This window comes from Sapajus apella, unplaced genomic scaffold (assembly GCF_009761245.1).
Source record: "Sapajus apella isolate SASKATOON/1434 unplaced genomic scaffold, GSC_monkey_1.0 scaffold35, whole genome shotgun sequence".
NCBI classification, from domain to species: Eukaryota; Metazoa; Chordata; class Mammalia; order Primates; family Cebidae; genus Sapajus; species Sapajus apella.
In genome coordinates this window covers 21290562-21310188 of record NW_022436975.1, presented here as the reverse complement: position 1 = coordinate 21310188, position 19627 = coordinate 21290562, and the positions used below count along the sequence as shown (strand labels likewise).

Here is a 19627-nt window from a genome sequence, read left to right as displayed (position 1 = left end):
GCATCACACTACCTGATTTCAAACCATACTGTAAGGTCATAGTCACCAAAACAGCATGGTACTGATATAAAAATAGTCACATACACCAATGGAACAGAATAGAGAACCCAGAACTAAACCCAAATACCTACAGCCAACTGATCTTTGACAAAGTAAACAAAAACCTGAAGTGGAGAAACGACATCCTGTTCAACAAATGGTGCTGGATAATTGGCTAGCCACATATAGGAGAATGAAACTGGATCCTCCTCTCTCACCTTATACAAAATCAACTCAAGATGGATTAAGGACTTAAATCTAAGACCTGAAACTATAAAAATTCTAGAAGATAATATTGGAAAAACCCTTCTAGACATTGACTTAGGCAAAGATTTCATGACCAAGAACCCAAAAGCAAATGCAATAAAAACAAAGATAAATAGTTGGGATTTAATTAAACTTAAGAGCTTTTTTATGGCAAAAGGAACAGCAGAGTAAACAGACAACCAACAGTGGGAGAAAATCTTCACAATCTATACATCTGACAAAGGACTAATATCCAGAATCTACAATGAACTCAAACAAATCAGTAAGAAAAAAACAAGCCCATCAAAAAGTAGGCTAAGGACATGAATAGACCGTTCTCAAAAAAAGATATACAAATGGCCAACAAACATGAAAAAATGCTCAACATTCACTAATGATCAGGGAAATGCAAATCAAAACCACAGTTCGATAATACCTTACTCCTGCAAGAATGGCCATAATAAAAAAACAGTAAATGTTGGCATGGATGTGGTGAACAGGGAACACTTTCTACACTGCTGGTAGGAATGTGAACTAGTCCAACCACTATGGAAAGCAATGTGGAGATTCCTTAAAGACCTAAAAGCTGAACTACCGTTTGATCCAGCAATCCCACTACTGGGTATCTTCCCAGAGGAAAAGAAGTCATACAAAAAAGATACTTACATACAGAAGGTACTTGCATACACGTGTTCGTAGCAGCACAGTTCACAATTGCAAAATCATGGAACCAACCCAAATGCCCATCCATCAACAAGTGAATAAAGAAACTGGTATATTTATATGATGGATTACTACTCAGCCATAAAAAGGAATGAATTAGGGACTGGGCATGGTGGCTCATGCCTGTAATCCCAGCACTTTGGGAGGCCAAGGCAGGCAGATGACCTGTGGTCAGGAGTTTGAGAACAGACAGGTCAACATGGTGAAACCCTGTCTTTACTTTAAAAATGCAAAAATTAGCCAGGCATGGTGGTGCATGCCTATAATCCCAGCTACTCAGGAGGCCGAGGCAGGAGAATCACTGGAATCTGGGAGGCAGAGGTTGCAGTGAGACGAAATCATGCCATTGAACTTCAGCCTGGGCAACAAGAACAAAACTCCCTCTCCCAAAAAAAAAAAAAAAAAAAAGAATGAATTAAGAATTAATGGCATTTGCCTGGATGATATCAGAGACTATTATTCTAAGTGAAGTAACTCAGGAATGGAAAAACAAACATTGTTTGTTCTCACTGATATGTGGAAGCTGAGCTATGAAGACACAAAGGCATAAGAATGATACAGTGGACTTTGGGGACTTGAGGGGAAGGGTGGGAGGTGGGTGAGGGATAAAAGACTACAAATAGGGTACAGTGTATATTGCTAAGGTGATGAGTGCACCAAAATCTCACAAATCACCACTAAAGGACTTACTCATGTAACCAGATACCACCTGTACCCCAATAACTTATGGAAAAAAAATATATATATATATATCTGTGTGTGTATGTGTGAGAAAGAGAGTCAGCTGAGCACAGTGGCATGTGCCTGTAGTCCCAGCCACACAAGAGGCTGAAGCAAGGAGGATCACTTAAGTCCAGGAGTTCTCAGCTGTAGTGCACTACGCCAGTTGCGTGTCCATGTTAAGTTCTGTGTCACTATGGTGACCTCCCAGACCTTAGGAGCTGGACCCACCAGGTTGCCTAAGGAGAGGAGCTGGCCCAGATTAGAAACAGCAGGTCAGAACTCCCATGCGTATCAGTAGAGGGATCAAGCCTGTAAATAGCCACTGAACTCCAGTCTGAGGCAACAAAGTAGAAAGCCATCTCTTAAAAAAAAAAATAGGTAAACACACACACACATACACACACACACACACACACACACACACACATTTGTCAGTGCTATCCCTTCTTCACGTCCACTACCAATACTTGCTCCTTTATCTTACTGTCTCCAGCTCTTCCCTTTCTAGCCTACCATCCTATATTGTGTGCTCTTGAAATCTTTAATGATTCACTGCATACAAGATAATGTTTATTCTCTTTAACATACCACAGTCTGGCCCCAGGCCACTTTTCTGGTCTTCTCACAACTACCCTCACAAAAACACTTGGCCATGTACAAATACTCCTAGACATATGCCTGTGCATGCCTTTGTTTATATCTTCACCTTTATTGGATATTGCCCTGTTCCACTACTTGTCTCCCTGGTAAATTCTCTTCAAAGCCAGGTTTACATGTTATTTACATCAAGAACCCTTTCTGGGGAAAACTAACTGTTCTTTTCCACTTTTGTACAAATTTTATTCTGTGATAGCACTTACTAAGTTGTTTTGTGGTTTTTGTGTGTGGGGGTAGGTGTCTCCTTAAAAAGCAATCAGCTCCTTAAGTTCACAGTATTAGTTAATGCCAATTGCCATAGCAGAACAACTCAGAAATGTTTAACGGCCCAAACAGGAAATGTTTCTTTCTTGCTCACATAAAGCCCCAGGAAGGTTCCCAGTTAGCCAGTGGCCCTCTGCAAGTAATGATTCATGCTCCTTTAATCTTGTGATTCTACTCTCCTCAAGACTTGTCTTTCAAGATTGGCATGCTCAGCTCAATCAATCCAGCAGGTAGAAGAGCATGGAAGGGATATTGCATGGGAAATTTTCATGGACTAAATCTTCTGTTGCATTGGCCATCAATTCAGTCATAAGCCACCCCTAACTGTAGGGAGTCTGAGAAATATAGTTTAATTGTATGCCCAGCAAAAAAGAGGAAATAGGTTTAGTAACTAGGTAGCCATTCTCTGATACAGGTAAATACCAGGTTCATCTTCATATCCTCAGCCTCTAGCACATAGAAGGCACGAAATATTTATCTTACATAGTATTAATATCTATAAAGAGGCAAGTAAATGAATAGATGAGTAAGAGAAAATGAAGTAGTAGATGTCTATGTCCTTTTTTAAACTGGTACCCCCTTTCTTCTACTGTATTGTGATTTTCAAAATGTAGTTTAGAAACCTGGTAGTTTCTGGACAGTTTCATTTCAATCCTCTTGTTGAAAATATAGCCAGGTGTGGTGGCTCACACCTGTAATCCAGTACTTTGGGAGGCCAAGGCAGGTGGATTGCTTGAGCTCAGGAGTTGAAGACCAGACTGGGTAACATGGCGAAACCCTGTCTCTACCAAAAATACAAAAAAATAGCCAGACATGGTGGTGTGTGCCTGTGGTCTTAGCTACTGGGGAAGCTGAGGTGGGAGGATTACTTGATACTGTGAGGGCAGAGGTTGCAGTGAACTGAGATAGTGCCACTGCACTCCAGACTGGGTGACAGAGCGAGACTCTGTCTCCAAAAAAAAAAGAAGAAAATATAATAGCATGTTATATAATTTGCTCATGACACCAAAAGAAAACATACGTTATATTAGTACTTCCTTAAAAAGTATTCTTGACAATACTGAAATTTCCTCCATAGCGCACCAGCCCTAGATCAAGTTAATGAAAGGTGTAGACATGGTTTATTGAATCTTCTGTCTCAAAGATTTGGGAATCACAGTACTGGTTTATTACAGTTATCATAGAATCATGGGTATTCATCACATCTATACCTAATATTGCAGATTAAAAATATGTAGTCGTTTGATATTAACTGTCATCCAGGTGGAACAGGACATTTAAAAAAAAAAAACTTCTTATCAAAGTATAACATATAAATAGGAAAGTACACATAGCAAAAATGTACAAAGTAATGAATTTTCCCAAATTGATCAAGGCCTATAAGCAGCATTCAGATGAAGAAACAGAATAGTATCAGTGTCCCAGAAATCTTCCTTGTGCTTGCTTCCCCTTCAGGTGAATACTGTCTTGGGTTCCTGGAGTGAATTGATGCCAAGGATTCCAAATATTACATGAATTCTATTTAATTTTTGTTTTACTACACTCTGATGGGAATCTGTGTAAAAATTTTTTTTTTTTTTTTTTTTTTTGAGACGGAGTTTCACTCATGTTACCCAGGCTGGAGTGCAATGGCGCGATCTCGGCTCACCGCAACCTCCGCCCCCTGGGTTCAGGCAATTCTCCTGCCTCAGCCTCCTGAGTAGCTGGGATTACAGGCACACACCACCATGCCCGTAAAAATTTAAGAGGAAAACTGACCAAAAAAAATCAAAAACAGACACACATTTTTTAAATGACTAGTAGTAAATAATCTTTTCTCAAAATACAAATTCTCATTATGCTAAAACCTGGATAAAACATTTAATTTCCTGATGACCGTGGTTTTCAATTTGTGCTTTTATGAAGTAAGAAAAACCCAACTGTTTTCAATATAAACATATAATATTTTAAGCAAAACCTTTGTTAAGCTAGCTAGTGAAAAGACATTTGACAAAGTTCCACTCTGTATAAATAACAGCACTTAAGAGTTTTGTTCAGCAAAAGTTCCATAAATAGAAGGTTGAAATCTGCCTAAGTCCTCATGTGTTCATTGGCCAGTTGATGTTGCCTACTTTCCAACTTTAAAAAAAAAAAATGCAGTAGGGACAGAGATAATACCCACCAAGAACCTTTGCAGTAAAAAGAAAACTAGAAAGGTTTTTCAGTAAGAATTTGATTCTGGATATAAACTAGCAAGCTAAGTTTAATTTCTTGAAGAAAAGTCAGTCTGACAGTTTTTGATCACTGTCCTGAATTCTCTGAGAGAGTCATCCATAGAAAGTCTGCTCTATCAGAGAAGTAACCGAACTAGATAAATTTTCTACCTGATGAATAGGAAGGCCACAGCTGCAGTTCCTGTAGTCTTTAGCAAAGCACCTCTGATGTCATTTCCTTTTCTCCTCCTGCCTGTGTGAAGTGAATTTTAACAGTTTTATGCAAATTACAGCAGCCACCCAGGTAACTAGAGAATTGAGATTACTGATTTCCCAATTTTAAAAATGCTGCTGCTTTAAAAAATATCACAGAAAGCAATTACTGAGTTCTGGTATGGTAGGGGGTCAGAAAGGGCTGATAATGAAGGAGGCATTGCAAACACATTGACAGATAAGAGTTTTCAGACGAAGAATGGTTCTCCGAGTGAGTTTTTGTAGATTAAAAACAGAAAGATTGGGGTTCTGTTTGTTAATGCATTCTGTGCGTTCATAAGATTGTCCATAAGATATGACACACACCCACACACAGACACATATTTGGAATTATTTTCATATAATATTGAATACTTTTATTAACAGCTCACAGCAGGTTTAACCAGACAAAAGAGATGATTTCTAACAGCTCTTTAATACCTTGCCATTGGATCAACTATAATATAGTAATTGTTTGCAATATATGAAATATACACTTAGAAACCATAAAAGCATAATAGTTCTTAATGTCAGACATTGGCCTTTCAAAAATAATTGTTCCCATTGTACTAATATCTCATGTTCTTGTACCTTATATCTATTACATTATTAGACTTTTTAAAGACTTCACAGTTTCAATATTTAATATTAAAGATTTAGTTGATTCTTATATCTATGGCAAAGGAGAAACTTCTCTAAGTTATAATCATTTCAGTTCTCTTAAATACTTTGTTTAAGAGTTGAATTTTATCAAATGCCTTTTCACTGTCTAGGGAAATGAGCCCATTAGTTTCCTCTATAGCTTTACTAATTTTTCAGGGATCTTATCGTAATGAAACATTCTTGCATTTTTTAATAACCCTTATTCGGTCATGATCTTTCATTGTGCTTTTCGATTCTCTTTGTTAATATTTTGGTTATTATTTTTATAATATTACTAAAATTGGGTAGTATTTTTCTTTTTGTACCTTTGTCAGTTTGGGGCTCCATCTGTTTCTTCGTTGTTTTTTTTTTTTTTTTATTTTGTTTTTGAAACAGTCTCTGTCAGCCAGTGGGGAGTGCAGTGGCACGATCTAGGCTGACTGCAACCTCCACCTCCTGGGTTCAAGTGATTCTCCTGCCTCAGCCTCCTTAGTAACTGAGATTACAGGCATCTGCCACCATGCTTAGCTAATTTTTGTATTTTTAGAAGAGACGGAGTTTCACCATGTTGGCCAGACTGGTCTCAAACTCCCGATCTCAGGCCTCCGCCTCCCAAAGTGCTGATATTACAGGTGTGCCCATCGTTTTTCTGTGCTCCAGGAGAGTTTAAGTACATGGTAGTGAAATTATCTGACCTTTAAATGTTTGGTAGGATCATCCTGTGAAAATACTGAGCCTTTAGTTTCTAATGGCAGTCACATATCTTTTTACTAGAGCTTCCCTGTTAACTTATTAATTAATAATATGGTCCTGTGAATTAAGCTTAAAACAAATAACTTTATGCTTATTTCTGTACTTATCTACTTTTATAGATTCTTTTTTAGTATAATGTTGGCCTAAATGAGTTTTGTATTGGAAATTAAACTACAATCAGATAATTTTGTAAAAAGACAGGTTTACTTAGGCTGAGCGTGGTGGCTCCTACCTGTATTCCCGGCACTTTGGGAGACCAAGGTGGGAGGATCCCTTGATGCCAGGAGTTCAAGGCTGCAGTGAGCCATGATCACTCTACTGCATTCCAGATTAGGTGACTGACAGAGTGAGACCTCATATCTTAAAAATAATAAAATTTTTTAAAACATTTTTCAAAAGGTTTATTACTGTGGCTTCTAGAATCTAAAATCCAAACTTAAAAACATATTTACATATCATGGCTAGGCTCCTCAAGGTCTCAAAAAAGAGAGACACACATGATAACCTTTATTGGTATAGTTTTGTTGTATAGGAACATACAGGCAAATGACATAAATGATTAGCTAGGAGGAGAAAGTGGTTGCCTCTAGGGAGAAAGAAAATAAACAGTGGGGCAGTAACAGTAACAAATCTTAGAGAACTGTTTGATTCTTTGCTACATCTTGTTTTTCAATTTGATAGTTTATTATCTTCCCACTGTGAAAAAATTAGAATTGGGTTTTCCTCTTCTCCCACTTTTGAGCACCATTCCTGTCTTCTAACCTCTCAATGTCTCATAATGCTGGTTAGAGCAGCATTCAGTGTTGATTTTATGACTGTAGACACTATTTACAGCTGAACCATGTAGTAAACTATCCTTACTTTTCCTGCTTTCCTGTAGTTATTGTTTTTCCTTATTATTTTGGATAATTTTATGTGTATCACTAATTTAACTCTGAGTATATAAATCTTGCCTCAGAGTGTTTAAATGTATCACAGATTCTCACAATTTCATCTTCTGGAAGAACCTTCCGTTTAAGCCTTCCAGCTAATAACTTGCTCCTGTCTGGGCTTGTTTTCCTCCAGGCCTGGTGCTAGTGTCAACTCAGAATTCCCTGCACTCTCACTGGGGGCTTCCCTTTGCCTCTCTCCAGTGTTGGATCTTCTTTCTCCAGTGCCCCATAACTTTGTTAAAACCTCTGTTTGGGGGGAACCCATCTCCAATAGCTTCCTGAGAAATGGTGAATTTTTGAGACCTTACATGTCTAAAAATACCGTTTTTTAATCTAACTTGATTTAAGGTATTTATGAGTATCGATTCCAAGTCGAAAGTCTTTTTCCTTCTCAGTATTGTCTATAAGGTTTCATTTCCTTCTGGTTTCAGTATTGCAATAGAGAAATCTAAAGCCCTTCTGATTGCTGAACTTTTTTGGTCCCTGGCTTTTGCTTTTTTCCTTCTTGTCCACTGTATTCTGAAATTTCACAGTGATTCCTTCATCTTAAAATACTCAGCATGCAAAGGTGCAATATTTTCACAATGGTGTGTTCTGAGTCCCATCATCAGAAAAAACTCAGAGGAGTTGACTGTAGCTTTAGTCAAAGCAGAGTCTTTGTCAATCTTTGATAGGCCCTTTCAGTCTAGAAACATGTCCTTCAGTTCTAAAAATTTTTCTTGAGTTGCTTATTTTCTCTCGTCTCTTTCGTGCTATTTCATTTACTAAAATTCCTTTTATTTTGTTAGAACTCCTGTACTACTCTATTTTTTTCTCTCTCATTTTTCATCTTTTTGCCTTTTTGCTATATTTTCTGGGAGATTTTTATTAACCTTATCTCCTAATCTTACTACATGCTTTTATTTCTGTTCTCAGATTCTTAATTTTCAGGAACTCTTTGTTCCCTAAATGTTCCTTTTATACTAACCTATTCTTGTTTCATAGTTGCAATTTCTGCTTTTTTGGCTGAGAGCATTATATTCTATGGGGTTTGGTTGTTTTGTTTTGGAAATTTTCTTCATAATTCATTGCCTCTACATTCCTTTGTTTGCTTGTTCGTTTTTATTCACTGTCTTAAACATGACTTTCCAACAAGTTGACTAGTAATCCTAATTATCTTGTGATGTTTACTAATTATGTTCTGATGGAAACTACAGAGCTATTTAGGAGCTTTGAGAATGTGAGGGGGAGTCTTTTATAGGTTGTAAGCCTCACTGCAGGATAATCTGGATGAGCTCTTCAGTTGGGAACCTTCCAACACTGGTATCAGAGTCTTTCCTCCTGAGCTGGTGAAATAACTTAGAAATAAGACTCTTCTAATCTTCATGTACGGTAAAGGCCCAATTGTCAGAATTATGGAAGCTGAGTGTAGAAGGAAGACAGGAATCTACATATATTCTTGTAGTCTTTCTTTTCTTTTTTTTTTTCTTTTTAAATATATTGTCACTTCCTTCATCTGTGCCTGTGTTTTACCCCCTTCAAAGATTAGATCTCCAGCCTTTCACTTAGTGAGATCGGGGCACTTCTCAACTCAAAGTGGGAAGAGACTCTGAGGATCTGAATGTTTGTTGAACAAACTTTCAACAGACTTCTTATTTCAGCCACCCTTCCTTCCACTTCACCCTCCACTTCCAGATTTCTTGTATCTTCAGACTTTGAGGAGTTCTGCAGTGCCGATATGATTGGTTTTCAGCTTTCCCCACTGCCTATTTAGCCTTCCATTTCCTCATGTCTGATAAGTCACTTATCCCTCATCTATATGTCATCACGTTTGCCCTATTCCCACAGAATATTCCATTATTGGGAAGATTTATTAAATATTTTCCAAGCATGGCCAGGTGCAGTGGCTCACGCCTGTAATCCCAGCACTTTGGGAGTCCAAGGCAGGCAGATCACTTGAGGTCAGGAGTTTGAGACCACCCTGACCAACATGGTGAAACCACATCTCTACTAAAAATATAAAAATTAGCCAAATGTGATGGCGGGCCTCTGTAATCCTAGCTACTCAGGAGACTGAGGCAAGAGAATTGCTTGAACCTGGGAGGTAGAGGATGTTAATGAGCCAAGATTGCACCACTGCACCCCAGCCTGAGCAACAGAGCAAGATCCTATCCAAAAAAATTAGACAGATAGATAGAGATATAGATATATATTCCAAATACGTAAAAACTCAATACTGACTAGAATAGATAGGTAATTATCCTCTTAAATTAAATATAAATCATATTTCTTCAGACATTTGTTGCTATTTCCTGTGATTTATTTATGTAAAATGGAGAGGTTAATAATACCCACCCCAAAGTAGCGTGAAGATTAAATGTATAATACATGTAAATCCCTGAAGAGAGTGCCTGGCACATGGAAAGCAATATATTTCTAAAATTAGCTACTACTAAGTACCAAACACTAAGTGTATAAAAGTGAAAATGAAGTAAGAGTCCTGCCCTTCCAGAACTCATAGCCTTGTGAGGTAGAATAGTTAACAAATAAAACAATGTGAAGCCTCCAGAATAACATATAATTCAAAGTAGAAGAATAATATATAGGCAACAGTGACCAGTACAGAGAATTCAGTCTGTATATTGCTGAGAAGTGAAGGGGTGCTTTGCAGAACAGATTATTTGAACTCAGCTCTTTCTTTATCTGGTTTATTGTTGGCATAGTTAGGAAACAATGTAAATGTAAATAAGAATTTTTGAAACAAAATACCTGTCATACTTTAAAAGTATTATAATCAGTTTTGTCAACAAAAACTGAAAATTGGAGGAGAGGAAATAAAAGCATGCTAAATTTCTTAATGTAGGGTAGAATTTATTTAAAATTTTTAATTAGAGAGAAAAAAATAGATTAAAGAGTCTTTTTCTGACCACCTGCTGCCTGTTAAGAAGGTTTCTTTTAAGCTTTTAGATAATAACTACTAAAATAAATTTTTTACCATTTATTGAGCATGCAACTTTGTGCCACCTACTATGCTAAGCACTTAAATACTTGTCTTTGAAAATATATAATGATGCCAGCCTAAGCAACATAAAGAGACCTTGTCTTTACAAAAAAATAAAAATAAATTGGGTAAGCATGGTGGCACATACCTGTGCTCCAAACTACTCAGGAGGCTGAAGTGAGTGAACTGCTTGAGTCCAGGAGGACGAGGCTACAGTGAGCCAGGATCACGCCACTGTACTTTAGCCTGGGTTACAGAGCAACACCCTATCTCAAAAGTAAATAAACGTGTGTGTGTGTCTGTGTGTGTCTGTGTGTCTGTGTATAAAATGATATGAACATATATAATGATGTAGGAAAATGCAATATAATAAGCTAAGAAGTCAAAAATCAGATATTAAAACAGTATCACAGTTTTTATTTTAAAATATAAATATGCATAGAAAAATAAAAATATATATATTATATAATAATAAAAGCACTCCCTCTGAGGAATAGAAATGATTGTTGATGTTCATCTCCTTTAAACACTTTCCTTTTCTATTTTCCAAATTCGTTATGATCAGTGCTTATTACTTACAAAATAAGAAAAAAGGTGGGAGGTCAGATGAAGTGGCTTATACCTGTAATCCCAGCACTTTAGGAGGCTGAGGTGGTAGGACCGCTTGAGTCCAAGAGTTCAAGACCAGCCTCGTCAATATTGTGAGATCCTGTCTCTACAAAAAATAAAAATAAAAATAAATTAGCCAGGCTTGGTGGCTCACACCTGTGGTTCCAGCTACTCAGGAGGCTGAGGTGGGAAGATCATTTGAGCCCGGAAGATTGAGCCCGCAGTGACCTGTGATCTTACCTCTGCACTGCAGCCTGGACACAGAGTGAGACCTTGTCTCAAAAAAAAGAAGAAGAAAAGAAAAAGTATGGGAAAAGTATTAAATTTTACTTGACAGTGAGAATCTTGGTTTAGTTAAAGGGGAAAATCTTCTAATGATAATTTTCAGTGGGTACAAGAAAAAGAAGTTTTTAACTTGAATGTTTATTTGTGTCTAAAAATAAGGATAGAAAATAATTCTCATAATTTCTTCTAAGCCTCAGTTCATAATTGTTATTATTCCTTATTTCTTCTTTCAACCAGGGTTCTATATACACCTGGCCACACTGATGATCATATGGCTCTACTCTTAGAAGAGGAAAATGCTATCTTTTCTGGAGATTGCATCCTAGGGGAAGGAACAACAGTATTTGAAGACCTCTATGATTACATGAACTCTCTAAAAGAGTTATTGAAAATCAAAGCTGATATTATATATCCAGGTGGGTAATTTTTTATTTTTTTATGTTTTTAAATAGAGACAGGTCTTGCTATGTTGTCCAGGCTGGTCTCAAACTCCTAACCTCAGGCAGTCCTCCCCACCGACCTCTCAAAGTGCTGGGTTTATAGGCATGCCAAAGTGGATAGTTTTTCAAACCTAGCAAACCATTTGTGTCAAATGATCAGGAACGTTCATTTTGGCTTGTCTCTCTCTGTATTTGTCCTTGAAGAGATAATACATAAGTCCAGGCTCGGTGGCTCACACTTGTAATCCCAGTACTTTGGGAGGCCAAGGTGGGCAGATCACAAGGTCAGGAGTTCAAGATCAGCCTGGTCAAATGGTGGTCTCGAACTAAAAATACAACAATTAGCTGGGCACAGTGGCACGTGCCTATAATCCCAGATACTTGGGAGGCTGAGATAGGAGGATCACTTAAACCCAGGAAGCAGAGGTTGCAGAGAGCTGAGATCATGCCACTGCATGCCAGCCTGGGCAACAGAGAAAGACTCCATGTCAGAGAAAAAAAAAAAAATACAAACTACTTCTTTAAAATATACCCCTCTTTGGGAGGCCTAGGTGGGTAGATCTCCTGAGGTCAGGAGTTTGAAACCAGCTTGGCCAGCATGGTGAAACCCTGTCTCTACTAATAATACAAAAATTGGCCAGGCATGGTGGTAGGCACCTATAATCTCAGCTACTTGGGAGGCTGAGGCAGGAGAATTGCTTGAACCTGGGAGTCAGAGGTTGCAGCCTGGGCAACAGAGCAAGATTCTGTCTCAAAAAAAAAAAAAACCCTAAGTCTTATCTAGCCATGTAGTTAAAGAGAAGAGGTGGAGAGCCGTATTAATAACTTTTGATAAAGATATGAGGATTCTTTTTCAACATAAATACAGTTATTAATAGAACTGCTAAACAAAAGAAATAAGCTTACATTGAAACGGGAAAATATTTTCATTCCATAAGCTACCATCATTTTTTTAACTTGATTTCTATTTGGACCACATTTTAGCTATGTAACTTTGAGTAATGTTTGACCTCTGAGCTTTTTAATTTACAATATTGAAATACCAATACCTTCTATATCAACTGTAAAATGGTGTCTTTATTTCCATTCTCCAGAAAAAGAAACATGTTAGTATCTCAGATCTCACTAGACTGCTCTACAATATGAATCTCTCCTTCACCTTAAGAGCTAAGAAATGCTTAGGTGCAGTGGCTTACGCCTGTAATCCCAACTTTTTGGGAGGCCAAGGCAGGCGAATCACCTGAGATCAGGAGTTAAAGACCAGCCTGGCCAACATGGCAAAACCCTGTCTCTACTTAAAATACAAAAATTAGCCACGCATGGTTGTGGGTGCCTGTAATACCAGCTTCTCAAGAGGCTGAGGCAGGAAAATCACTTAAATCTGGGAGGCGGAGGTTGCAGTGAGCTATCACACAACAGAGTGTGACTCGTCTAAAAAAAAAGCTAAGAAAGAGGACCCAACAAAAAGGCCCAAAAGGAAAAAGAGACTAGGTCACTTAATTTTCTAAGTTCTTCTAACTTGCTCCTAACCAAGCCATTGAAAGATCCATCCATCCAATATCGTCAACACATTTACACTCTGCAATGAGTTCCTGCTGCTGGGGGAATAGAAAACATACAGTAGAGCTGGGCATTTAGATTAGTATGATGACATTAAGTGGTTGGAGGCTGATAGCTTTGGGGGGTTTTATTTGTTTTGCTTTGTTTTTGCTAAAGACAGCTATTTTTAAAGAGAAGAGGGCAGACTTTCAGTAAATTCACATTCAAGCTAAGCTAATGAGAGGCTGCATAGTAATGATTAATCCAGTGAACTGGCTTACTAGCACATCAGTGGTTTATATGTAAATTATGCTCTGTAGCCATACCTACCATATATTAAAGCCTTCTAGCCATCAGGTTTTGTGCAGGGGACTTTACAGTTGGCATCCTCACCGAAACCCTGTAAAGTAGGTAGTTGTTTCCTAACCACACAGCAGAAGAAGTAGCTTAGAGAGTTTCAGAGACTTCCTCATTTTATTAGCCACAAAGTGAATAAATGATAGGTCTGTGTCTAACCAGATGCTGTAATAGGTTAGCCTGCTTCTGGATATTTCGTTTTCAGATATTTGAGAACATCCTTCTTGCAGACTTGTATAATATATAATATTAATATGTACTATCTTGAAGAGGAAGTAAATTATAGTATAACTTAATCTGGGTTGTCAAAATTTCTGACATACATAAGCCTATACATAGGATTCTTAAAGTTCTGTGGGTCTTGTGAATTTTTAATAAATCTTGGTCACGTACATGAAACTGCTTTTTACATTCTCCTTTTGCAGTATTTTATACGCTTAGCCTAATGGTTGAGAGCACAGAGTGGTTAAGAGATCCTGTCGGAATCCTAGCTCCACCCCTTCTTAGCTATGTAACTGTGGACAGATTATTTACCCTCTGTATGCCTCAGTTTCTGCCATAGGAAAGGTGTAATAATTGTACCTACTTCATGGGATTCTGTGGCCTCATTGGCCTCTGAGAATATCACTGTATGACAGCACTATGTGGCAGTCAGTATAATTCAGTTTTCAGAAAATGTTTATCAGATGTCTGCTGTGTAGGTAGCATAGCTTAGAGGTTAAAAATGTTAGCTTTTGTGGCGACTCATGCCTGTAATCCAAGCACTTAGGGCAGTCCCTAGCACATAGTGAGCACTCCATAAACATTACCTATTGTGATTATTGTAGTTGCTATTTTTATTGCTGCGTTTTATTGTTAAATTTTTATTCCATATTTTTAATGTATACAATGTTTTCTATAGATTGTATTTGCTATAATTTTCTAATTGGGGGTCATTGTATATAATTTTTAAATCTCTTTCACCTGTATAGCTTTGCAAATAGTTCATATTTGACATTTACTATACTTTTTCAATATACCATATGAATTATTTTTAAATGGAGTGAGTTAGCTTCGGTTATACTTAATATTTTTTTATCTGGCTGAATTAACTCCTATAATTATTTTCATTTCAGGACATGGCCCAGTAATTCATAATGCTGAAGCTAAAATTCAACAATACATTTCTCACAGAAATATTCGAGAACAGCAAATTCTTACATTACTTCGTGAAAACTTTGAGAAATCATTTACAGTAATGGAGCTTGTCAAAATTATTTACAAGGTAATTTTCAGTTTTCTTATTTGTATATAGCCACAAATTTATTAGAATTATCTATTTAGTAGACTATAGAAATGGTAAACTTATCATATCCCAGATCAGAAGTTACGTCACTTTTCTAGATTTGAGACCAGTCTAAACTTTCTACAATGCTAAAATTAAACAAAAACTGGCCTTAGAGAACAAAGATAGCCATTTCAAGCCATCATTGAACTTTATATATTTAACTATGTAGGAGAAACTACCAACAGCCTGATGATTACATTTTGTAATAATTTTTGCATTATTGTAACCATCTTGATTATCTGGTGTCCTAGCCTGCACCGACAGGAGGGGTGACCTGCTAGAGACAAGTATTGGGATGATAACAGTGAGAAGCAGTAGCAAAGCAGTGAGAAATAGTAGCAATGCCAAACAATGAAGAAAAAGGAAAAAAAAAAAAATCAAAGAACATGAGTAAAGTAGTATGTAGGGAAAAAGCTTTACACCTCAGTGGCCTCTGAGATATCACTGTATGACAGCACTATGTGGCAGTCAGTATAATTCAGTTTTCGGAAAATGTTTATTAAATATCTGCTGTGTAGGTAGCATAGCTTAGAGGTTAAGAATGTAAGCTTTTGTGGCCAGGCCTGGTGGTTTATGCCTGTAATCCCCGCATTTTGGGAGGCTAAGCAGGAGGGTTGCTTCAGCCCAGGAGTTCAAGACAAATTGAGGCAACATAGTGAGACCTCATCTCTGCAAAAAAAAATAAAATAAATTGTGATGGAGTTTCACTCTTGTTGCCTAGGCTGGAGTGCAATGGCATGATCTCAGCTCACTGCAACTTCCACCTCCTGGGTTCAAGCGATTCTCATGCCTCAGCTTCCCAAGTACCTGGGATTATAGGCGCGTACCACCATGCCCAGCTGATTTTTGTGTTTTTAGTAGAGACGAGGTTTCTCCATGTTGATCAGGCTGGTCTCGAACTCCTGGCCTTAGGTGATCCGCCCACCTCAGCCTCCCAAAGTGCTGGGATTACAGGTATGAGCCACTGCACCCGGCCCAAAACATTTTTTACATGAGCCAGGCGTGGTGGCACATGCCTGTGACCCCACCTGCTCAGGTGGCTGAGATGGGAGGATCACTTGAGCCTGGGAAGTCAAGGCTTCAGTGAGCCAACATCACACCGTTGCACTCCAGCATAGATGACGGTGCAAAACTGTATCTCAAAAACTTTTTAAAAAATTAAATTTAAATTAAATTATACAGAAATATTACCCTGTAACATAACAAATAAATTATAGGGTCAACTGTCTGTGGCATCATCAAAACATTCTAAGAATAATTTTTACATTTATTCATTCATAAAATATTAATGTGTTTCTGCTGTGTATTATGCTAAACACTAAATATTCAGTAATGAACAAAACTGATACTGCTACTGGGCTGGTAACAAGAGCGATACTCCGTCTCAAAAAAAAAAACAACAGATACTGCTACTGTCTTTATGGTGCTTACAATCTATTCTCTCTATAGGAATATATAGAATATAAAGCAAGATTTATACAAAGTGAAATTGTTTAGGTTATTGCTAGTTAAAAATGTGTTTAAGGTAAACTTTTGTTACATTTTACCTTTCTTCAAAGCTTTCAAAAAAATTAACTGGTTTTTTTTAAAAAAGTAATTTTTTCACCCTCATTTTTCTTTTAGAATACTCCTGAGAACTTACATAAAGTGGCTAAACATAATCTCTTGCTTCATTTGAAAAAACTAGAAAAAGAAGGAAAAATATGTGAGTATGCTTCCAAATTTTCTTCTGTTACCAGCATTTAAAATATTTTTACAGATGCCTTAGTTTCCTTTGAGGAAAAATAATACCCATCAAAGTTCTCCCATGAATATCACTTTAAGGTGGAGAGACAGACACTAGGATGGTCAGTAGCACAAGGCCAGTTGACCACAAATTGGAACCAAAAGCTCACATGGGAATTAGAATCTCAGTTGGAATTCCAGTCCTACCCACCAGAATGGCAATAGAAGACATGTAGTAGGAAGATAACTTCTCCAAGACCCCAAAACTACAAAGAATTTTACATGTGGTAGATTTGGGAACAGCCAAAGGTTTTAAACAGTATTAAAGGTAGTAAGCTCAGAGACGTTAAAGCAGTAATTACATAATCATTTTCTAGTGTTTTTAATTTGTCAAACTAATAATCTTTATAAAAATGTAGTCCTTAAAATCAAGAATTTCTAAGCTTGAATTTCATGTAGAAGCCTTAGCAATGTTTCTACATATACCAAAAATACCCAACTTTATGTTGAGCAACAAAATTTTAAGAACGAGTGCTTTTTCTAGCCACAAGATAACTTAAAATCCAGTGCTTTTACTTATCTGTTGTTAAATTGTTACTCTCTGATTTTCTTTCTACAGTTAGCAACACAGATCCTGACAAGAAATGGAAAGCTCATCTTTAATTTCAGATTAAAGAAAGCTTGTTTTATTTTGCTTTGAGAGAATGGTATGTTTTCTTAACTATAGGTTATTTATAGAGAATATAAAAGTATAAAATATTAAAAGTCACCCTAGATATACTTTAAAATAATATTTTGCTAAAATATGTAAATTACACTATATTGCCATATGATAGGTTATTTCTCTAACCTTGGTCTTATATAATGTTTTACCAAAAATTCAGACTCTAATAGTTTATCAGTTTTCAATGGATTATGTAAAATGGTTACTTTAAAAATAATAAAATTTATCTAATTTAAACGATATTATTTTTGGTGGTTAGTTATCTATTACTAGTGATCAGTAATACGGTTTTCTATAGCTACTTTATTTAACAGCACAGATTTCTATGCACCCGTACTCTTTCCTCAACCCTTGTCTCTATTTGTGCATAATCACTTTGTCTTGATGTTTCTATCAACTATATAATGACTATCTATTGGTTCCATAACTCTGTATCATGTGTATTTTCTTCATCTGGTGTACCACAAATGATCCATGCAAATGATTTTTTGGTGACTGAAAAATATTAAATTCCCAATTTAAAGTATTACATGATAATTATTTCTGTAATCCATTATTACAACCAACATACTTCCCAAGTTTACATTTTAGTATGTAAATAGTCATCAGCTTATATATGAATTACATACCAAAAGTTTACTTTTAAATTAAAGGATTATAAGATAGGGCATTTTTTATATTTTTATATAAGTAATGTTCTTATATAGTGGTTAGGTTCACAAGGTAGTCCACCAATCATTATTTAACTTATACCGTTATCAAACTGTCATACTAACATAAGCCTAGAATCCTGAGTATACTTTGTTTATTCTTCCCTAATGGGTGAGAATTTTAAAAGTTTTTTGTTTATGGCCGGGCGCGGTGGCTCAAGCCTGTAATCCCAGCACTTTGGGAGGCCGAGGCGGGTGGATCACGAGGTCAAGAGATCAAGACCATCCTGGTCAACACAGTGAAACCCCGTCTCTACTAAAAATACAAAAAATTAGCTGGGCATGGTGGCGCATGCCTGTAATCCCAGCTACTCAGGAGGCTGAGGCAGGAGAATTGCCTGAACCCAGGAGGCGGAGGTTGCAGTGAGCCGAGATCGTGCCATTGCACTCCAGCCTGGATAACAAGAGCGAAACTCCGTCCCAAAGAAAAAAAAAAAAAAAAAAAAAGTTTTTTGTTTATTCATTTGGTTTTGAGACAGAGTCTCTCTCTGTCACCCAGGCTGGAGTACAGTTGCACAATCTCAGCTCACTGTAGTCTCTACCTCCCAGGCTCAAGCAATCCTTCCACCTCAGCCTCCTGAATACTGGGACTACAGGCACACAGCATCACACCTGGCTAATGTTTTTATTTTTTATAGAGACAGAATCTCACTATGTTGTCTAGGCTGGTCTTGAACTCCTGGGCTCAAGCAGTCCTCCTCTCTCCACCTCCCAGAGTGCTAGGATGATAGACATGAGCTTCCACACCCCACCAGACTTAAAATTTTTTTAATTTTCTTTGGTAGCTTCACCTCTTTCTGCCTGTTTTCCCAAGGTCCCTAGCATTTTCATGCCATTCTAATACACTTATTCTCATGCTTTGAAGACCTAAACCCATATTCCTAAAACTGTTTCTTATTACAAAATAACTGTAAACTCAAAAGCAACCTAATTGAAAAATAGCCAATGAACTTGAATAGACATTTCTCCAAAGAAGATATACAAGTGGCCCATAAGCACGTGAAAAGATATTCATCATCACTTATCATTAGATAAATGTAAATCACAACTACGAGATACTGCTTCAGGACCATTAGGGTGGCTGTAATTAAAAATTTCTTTTAGGCCGGGCGCGGTGGCTCAAGCCTGTAATCCCAGCACTTTGGGAGGCCGAGGCGGGTGGATCACGAGGTCAAGAGATCGAGACCATCCTGGTCAACATGGTGAAACCCCGTCTCTACTAAAAATACAAAAAATTAGCTGGGCACGGTGGCGCGTGCCTGTAATCCCAGCTACTCAGGAGGCTGAGGCAGGAGAGTTGCCTGAACCCAGGAGGCGGAGGTTGCGGTGAGCCGAGATCACGCCATTGCACTCCAGCCTGGGTAATAAGAGCGAAACTCAGTCTCAAAAAAAAAAATTTTTTTCAAACAGAAAATGACAAATGTTGGCAAGAATATGGGGGAATTGGAGCCCTTGTGCATTGCTGATAGGAACATAAAATAGTGTAGCCACTATGGAAAACAGTATGG

General features: G+C 37.4%; 1 protein-coding gene across 1 annotated transcript in view; it reads left to right on the top strand.

The window, feature by feature from the left end:
• The window catches only part of LACTB2 (lactamase beta 2), a 31910-nt gene extending 14263 nt beyond the window's left edge, over positions 1 to 17647 (top strand). The window contains exons 4-7 of the mRNA XM_032296314.1: positions 11535 to 11713; positions 14749 to 14897; positions 16584 to 16665; positions 17305 to 17647. Of these exons, the coding sequence (XP_032152205.1) occupies positions 11535 to 11713; positions 14749 to 14897; positions 16584 to 16665; positions 17305 to 17348 (454 nt within the window). The 3' untranslated portion in view covers positions 17349 to 17647. The remainder of the gene's footprint in view (positions 1 to 11534; positions 11714 to 14748; positions 14898 to 16583; positions 16666 to 17304) is intronic.
• The last annotated feature ends 1980 nt before the right edge of the window (positions 17648 to 19627 follow it).